The sequence below is a fragment of the Choristoneura fumiferana genome, chromosome 13 (genome assembly GCF_025370935.1).
Source record: "Choristoneura fumiferana chromosome 13, NRCan_CFum_1, whole genome shotgun sequence".
Taxonomy (NCBI): Eukaryota; Metazoa; Arthropoda; class Insecta; order Lepidoptera; family Tortricidae; genus Choristoneura; species Choristoneura fumiferana.
The window spans coordinates 8,777,505-8,785,027 of NC_133484.1; the positions used below are offsets into that span (position 1 = coordinate 8,777,505).

General features: G+C 35.1%; 3 protein-coding genes across 3 annotated transcripts in view; 1 reads left to right on the top strand and 2 right to left on the bottom strand.

Annotated features, from left to right (window-relative positions):
* The window catches only part of GstD11 (Glutathione S transferase D11), a 30,469-nt gene extending 23,793 nt beyond the window's left edge, over positions 1–6,676 (bottom strand). The window contains exon 1 of the mRNA XM_074096175.1: positions 6,423–6,676. Within this exon, the coding sequence (XP_073952276.1) occupies positions 6,423–6,475 (53 nt within the window). The 5' untranslated portion in view covers positions 6,476–6,676. The remainder of the gene's footprint in view (positions 1–6,422) is intronic.
* Positions 817–1,726, top strand: LOC141433992 (uncharacterized). The gene is made up of 4 exons (XM_074096179.1): positions 817–909; positions 1,031–1,185; positions 1,267–1,351; positions 1,460–1,726. Exons 2-4 carry the CDS (start codon positions 1,031–1,033, stop codon positions 1,706–1,708), a joined length of 489 nt encoding a protein of 162 aa, XP_073952280.1. The 5' UTR covers positions 817–909; the 3' UTR covers positions 1,709–1,726.
* On the bottom strand, positions 2,307–4,506 carry LOC141433989 (uncharacterized). The gene is made up of 5 exons (XM_074096172.1): positions 4,397–4,506; positions 3,772–4,071; positions 3,351–3,466; positions 3,080–3,170; positions 2,307–2,668 (listed from the first exon to the last, which is right to left on the bottom strand). Exons 2-5 carry the CDS (start codon positions 4,069–4,071, stop codon positions 2,375–2,377), a joined length of 801 nt encoding a protein of 266 aa, XP_073952273.1. The 5' UTR covers positions 4,397–4,506; the 3' UTR covers positions 2,307–2,374.
* Positions 6,677–7,523: the final 847 nt, after the last annotated feature.

Genomic DNA, 7,523 nt, shown 5'->3' on the forward strand with positions numbered 1-7,523 from the left:
ATGTTCCATGCCACGCAATGTTAATAATTGCAGGCGTCATTAATTAACAAAGTTCATAGCTTTAAAACGATGGTTAAAATATAACATTAAAAGCCGTTTGTCAAAATAAACCGGTCTAGTGCGTTCAGTAAAGTTCATTTGGTCATTGGTCATTTTCTGTTCTAATAAAATTTGATAGACTATTAATCGTTAACTTTTAAAACTGTGATAGTTATATTTTTAATTTTATTTAAAAGAAGATGTAAGTAATAGCTGCAAGCAATAGTTACGAGCTTTACATTTTGAGGTAAAAATCTTTTAAAAAAAAAAGGGACTAGATACGTTTCCTTTCCGTGTATCCTTCAGTGTGTTAGGTTAGACAATAAGGCATCAGAACGGTCTAAGTATCTCTATGAATATTTTCAGATTTTTCAAACCAACAGTTTAATAGCTACTAAGGAGATGGAGCGGGACACCAACAAAACTTAGCATTAAAACATAATATTTCACTAAAATGGTCCATGGATCGAAAAATGGTCGTTAGTTCGTTACACTACTGGTTAGGCGGAAAAATATATGTGTAGAGAAGGTAGGTATCCTGTATCCCGCCAGTAAAATTTAATGTTTGTCTGGTTACTGACTCACTAATTAATATTCACGTTTGCAATGAATTATTGGAAGGGTTAATGGGATTTATGAATTTCGTAGGTCATTATATTTTTATTACGTTATTGCAATAGCGTTATTCGACCTAAGTATCAATTTTAATTATGACCTAATTGAGGAACCAATTAAGAAATTACTTACCTAATGATTTGAAGAACAATCCAATATATAACTCGGGTTGTTGTAAGGTACTTAACACATCAGTTGTGAATTTACCCAGTGATTTTTATTTTATCAAAACTTTAAACACTTATAAAACCCAAAGTAAGTTAATTCAATATTTATATTGTTTCTTTACGCGCGAATTATAAGTAATGATTACTAAGTACAAATTGGTCTTCTTATTGACTACTATAATGTAATGGTTTTATTGCATTTTTTTTAGATGTCCCAGAAAATTATTGTCGCCGCTTTAGCCTGCCTTGTAGTCTCCGCAGCAGCACAAAATTATCAGACCTATCCGAAGCAGTTGTACCCAGTTAATCAACGCACATTTTATGTCAAACCTACTGCGGGATTGCCATCGCCTGAAACTTACGAGTATGTTTCGGTTGTTTCTTATGGTCCCAATTCATAGCTTTAATCATTAAACAATGTCTTTAACATCGCATTGTCTTGCAGTTTCCATGTCGTGCCCAGTAGTGAGTTAGCTGAATGTGAAAGTCACACGGAAATGACCATCTGGGATTACATTCCTACTCCAAGTGTAAGTAGTTTACTTTATGCCGATGCATAATTCCCTGTCAACAAGTGACAAGTGGCGTGTAATTCATAACTAGAAACTCATAATTAACTTATTGTTTTTATTTTACAGTCTGCCCTTTCTTACGTCGCATCAACGGCCCTTTCGGTAACCTATTGGACTCTATCTAATGCGCCTGTGATTATTTTGGGAATGGCTCTCGTGATTGGATTCTGCACCTTCACTCGTTATTGCACTTTTGTCATCGAAAAGTCCTTAGCGAAGCAGTTCCAATCTATTAATATTCCATACTTAGACGACGTGGAATATTATTTGAAGCAAGCGTATAGGAAATACAAAGCGTTGCAATCCGACGATTAGTTTAATTTAAAGTTAAGTAGACTTAAGTATTTATTAAACTAATTTATTGAAAATAAACGTTTAATATATCTATTAGATTCCAGTTATTTAATTTCATTCCTTATTTTTGCTTGCAACACTGCTTTGCAATAAAAATTTTGCCAAAAGGTACGTGTAAGTAAGTAGTTATATGGATTGTAGGGGGAAGGATGACAATCCCTTACTATGGGAGTAAAATTGCAAGTGTCCAGCTTTAAAAGGTAAATAAATAACTGTTCCAAATCCCTGTGAAGAGAGTCTCTGAGAGTACCTAGCAAGAGTGTCTGAAATAATTTAGTCACTCAAACACAACCTGGTTTAAAACTTAGTGTAATCGACTCTACTCTCGATTCTGAGCCAACTACTTTTTGATTTTCAGTAATTAAATACCTTGTATATAATATTATATTGTACGTGTACGCGAACAGATGAAAGACACATGGGACGGTCGGTGATAATGTAGGTACCTAATCTTTTCGCGAGTGTAATTTTACTATGTGAAAATAGGTACAAGTATGTATATGCATATGAAAACAGGAAAAGACTAAAATGCACTTACGGAAATGATTAAAACCATTCATATGGTTTAGACATTTTTTATATTATTGTTTTCAATATTTTTGTAACTAAGTACATAAAATGTTCATCCTAATAATTATTGAAGAGAGCGCGTCGTTTTCTTCTCTCTGCGTCTACGTTTTGTATCTTCTGATACTTGTCAATAGCGGTCTTGACAAAATCAGCTGCTGTTCCGATTTTTTCTAGGCGCTCTGGTGTGATGAGGGACCTCATCTCTTCATGAATCGGGCCAAATCCTTGCATAGTGATGGTGCATATGTTTGTATACGTGCACACACCGACGGTTAGAAAAGATCCAAGTAGGAGCATAAAAATGCTTCCAAATATCCACGAGATGGTCTTCCCAACGTAGCTGACGATTGTCTGAAATTAAATAATATTTAAAAATCTCTTAAGTAAGTAAGATTCCATTACAGCACTTTAAAATTTACTGGTAGCTATTTGACATTAAACTTTTTTTTTAAACAAACCACATGAGTAGGTACGATTAAAATATAACGTTCCAAACAATATTATTTCATATATATTTTCTTCTTTTTGAGAGAAAGCTTTAGAAAAGTGGGTCAGAGTTTTGCACCCTCGATAATGGAGTTTCCGTAACTAGCACATCGTTGTGGATATTGTAAACAACAACACATGCAGGGCCATTACCGACAGGTAAACAGATGGAAACATTTACAAAATTATTTTACCAACGTTAAATAGAAGTAATCAGGTACAATTATTGTGTCTTTATGTATACAAGTATGTAATTTGTTATTTTAAAATATTTACCCTCGAATCCGGAACTTGGCTCCAAAACAATCCAAACGGAGTTGTGTCAGGCTCAATGTAATTTCCGACGCTATTGCCGTACATGTCGTACCTATAAATAAAATAAAACTCAGTGAAAAATAATAAAATCATAATAAAGAGAAACATAACAATGTCAAGGGATCTTCTCATGATTATTGGTTTGGTTGGAAAAACAAAATAACGTATTCTGCGTTATTCTGCTGGTTACAAAGTAGAACATAAGATATTTAGTTACTGGAAAACGTCTTACCCGCTGGACGGGGGATACCCATTTTCATATCCGTAACCAGGTGCGTAAGGAATGTCCGGATACGCTACTTCTGCTGGACCTGGTACAAATGCATAGTTGGGTATTTGCTGATTGTCCTGAAAAAAAAACATATTAGTTAAGTATTATTAGTATCACAAAACTTAAACATGTAACAAAACAAGTTTTGTAACCATTTTAAAACCGACTGCACTGTTGGATCAGATTTAAAAATGGTAGGTACGTCTGTTACATTGCTGAGCTAAAACTACAAACTAAACTTTGCATGGAACTTTTCATGTTTTCTCGTGCTATTTTGTGCAAAATAATCAGGGCTCTGGTAAATATTAGCACCGCTTAAAGTTAGATACAGTATGCTCCCTTACTCACAACAGATACGAAACCGAACTTAACTCATACTTACGACTCTATTAACTTCAGTTGCTGCAGAATTAGGTTGATCCGCTAACATCTGATCATATTTAACAATTTGTCCTTGAGGTCTAACAGGCGCTATTCTGGCCCGACCATTAGTCCTTTCTTCGGTTTTGTAGATAGGCCGAGGATCCAATTCAGGTTCTGATGCTTTCTTAGACACCGGATGGGTCGAAACTGGTTCAGCGTTGGGATCAGGATTGAAAGCAGTTTTCTCTAGACTATTTCGTGGTATTTCTGCTGATAATGCTGTGGTTGCTAACAACAGAAACGCTATACGTTTCAGCATCTGTAATTTTATGACAAAGTTACTATAAAATTGGATACACACTAAGTATCAGTGCAATTTAACAACACTATCTTTCTCTTAATGATACTTAGAATATATATTTAAAGTTGCCGAGAATTAAATTTAAAAATCACTGATTTTTTACCCAATTAAAATGAAAAAAACTAATAATGTAACTCACTGATATCTCTAATCTACAAACACTTTTATACTTGTTCACACTTTAACAAAACACTAACACTACGCTGTGATAACAATGTCGATAGAGGTAAGTATTAAAGGTTATTCAAAGTTAATCTTAACTTAAGGAATCACCGCCACTTACCTTTAAATTTTTGAACTTGTCTCGCCTGTGTCTTAAAGGTGACTGTTTGCAAATACTTCATCCCTTAAGCTTTTATAGGGAGTCCTTTCGGATGGTCACTGTATTTTTAACTTTCTATACTATCGCTAATGCATTGTATATCGAAAGACAAAACCGGAATACCCGAAACAGATAAAGCTTCGTCAAAGCAATGGAATGCGCAAAAAATCCATACGCACTATTTAGCTGCATTTTTCCCTCAGAATGTAGGTACGTACAATTTACGCTTATTAATAAATTAAAAACACAACCTCCTTTTTTGAACTCGGCTAGTAAATATCACATACATGTAACAGTTAACAACGATACTCCTATTTAATATATGTAGATAATTGTCTGAATCAGATGTTACTTTACGGACGTCCATATCAATGAACTAAAACAATTGTTTTTTCTTACCCGTCACCTTACGATAGCTACTTCTATGCGTTCCGAACTCAACCAGAGTTTATCATTAGAGCAATACTACAACCGTTCACCATGCTACATGTTTGTTGCATAGACTAGCTATCGTACCTCAGGGCACGGCTGAGCAAAGTTACCTATTGTTTTTATTCATTGATATGGACCCCGCAAAGTATGTAACGCCTGATTCGATAAATTACCTATTAGCGAAGATTCAGGTGTGTTTCTGAGTTGAGAATAGAAACATTCCAATCAACTAAAAACTAACATACAAATCCAAGAGTAAAGAAATAGAAGGTGAAATTACCTATCAGGTACCAGGTGACCAGTAAAAGTCACTTAACTTTTTACAATACTTTATCTCTTCTATTGTCGAAGGACCAAACTCTAGGCCACATCTGGAAGCCAGGCTGGAAGCTTTTGTTTGGTGCTTTCACCTTAAACAGCTACCTGTGCGAAATGTGTGTTCCAAGTCATTGTTTATGAGGCATTTGATAAAATTTAATGGAGTAACATCTGTGTACCTCTTTACTTGTTTGGGCTTTTTCTTTGCCTATTAAGATGTCTATAAGGTGTTCAAATACAAAAATGTAGCTTGGCTGTACTGGTATATACTTTAAACGAATATCGTTTACGCCTTTAATAAGTACACCTACTGATTTATCATGCATTACTAATTAAATTATAGCTAGGATAACAGTATCTTTAAAAAAATACTTTAGGTATTTGATAAAAAACGGGACATAATGTATTCTTACTTAGTAGAAACTTTTCCTTCAAACTTCAATCAATATTAATTAATAATTTGAAATATATCGATCTTACGTGCGCGTGCCCTACTTTTAGAAGGAACAAGAAAACTTTTCAGTTAGGTATTTCCTCGCGGACGCTCGATTTTAAATATATTTTTTATTCTACTGGATGGCAAACGAGCAAGTGGGTCTCGTGATGGTAAGATATCACCACCGCCCATAGACACCTGCAACACGATCATTTGCACTTTAGAGTTGAATATTTTGCTAACAAATCACTGAATCGAAAAATCGTTTTAGCAACCCCCTTATGGTTTCAAAAGACCTATCCAACGATACCCCACACTACAAGGTTGGATGAGAAAAAAAACACCCCCACTTTACGTCTATGGGAGTTGCTTACAGTAAAAAAAAAAAAATTTTTTTTGGACCATTTTGTCGGCATAGTTTACATAATATATTCGTGCAAAATAACAGCTTTCTAGCATTGATAGTCCCTGAGCAAAGCCGCGGACGGACAGACAGGCAGACAGACAGACATGACGGAACTATAAGGGTTCCGTTTTTTGCCATTTTGGCTACGGAACCCTAAAAACCGCATTCAAATCGGTCCACCCGTTTAAGAGCTACGGTGTCATAGACAGACACACAGACACACATAGCGGTCAAACTTATAACACCCTTGGTTCTTTTTGCGTCGGGGGTTAAAAAAAACTCGGTTTACTTATGCGGAAATATTATCTTTCTTTTTGTCATGAACAACTGTTTAAGTCAAAACGTTATCAATCGCTGATTAGATAAGCAAACGATTAACTTTAGTGTCCACTCACCGTTTTACGTATTCCCAGAATAGTTTAACTTCGTCTTCCAAACAGTCACTCATTATTACTCATCACTTACATGCCCTAGGTTAGTGCTATCGTTAAAAAATTGAAAATTATTATAAAATAAAAGAAAAATATGCAAAATTTCACTAATACTTTAGGCGCGACTTCGTCATTTGAATTGATTAAAATTATTTTTTTTACATCTGACATGCGGCCAGTGTTTTTTTTCTTATAAAGTCGAATGCTCGCGATCAAACTTACGAAGAATTGTGTAGTTACTAGTCGGCGACTAGACGCGTCCACTTCAGCCCTGACGATACATTTTTAAATAGTGAGGTTCAGGGTTATATGGCAATCGATTTCCATTTGTCGTAGGTACCTACAACCTACATTCGTCAAAATCAACAGTCAGTTCTAAGTAAGCCAAATTTAATGTTGTTCATGTGCTTGCTAGGAAACATTATAATTATCCTCATATAAATGTGAAAGTTACTCTGTGTCTGTCTGTATGACTGTCAGTCTGTTACCCCCTCATGCCTATTCATCTGAACTGATTTAAATGAAATTTGGTATGAAGATAGTTTGAGACCCAGGCAAGCACATAATGATAGTTTTATCCCAGAAAATAGCAAAATTCCCACGGGATAGATAAATGAATTCCTGGTAGATACCTAGATGAAGTCGCGAGCAAAAGCTAGTTAATACATAAATGCGAAAGTAACTCTGTAGGTATGTGTCTGGATGTCTGTTACCTTTTTACTCTTAAACCGTTGAACCGATTTAGATGATGTTTGATATGAAGATAGTTTGAAATCCTAGGCCTTCATTTGTCCATATCCTTAGATATTATGACAGTTTTTATCCTGAAAAATTGCTTAGTTCTCGGGTGCCTCGCGAAAGCAGTTTGGACTCCTGCACCCGAGTATAAAACGTCATTTCATACAGCCTACATCTAGCATAAATACGAACTTTACGGAATAAGATGTGACAAAATGTACCTACTTAGGGGTCCACATTGACTCGTATAAAATTTATCCTCCGAATTTTTGCTATACCGATTTGTGTTCATAATCATAACTTGTCAAGTTGTCATACATTTTTAAA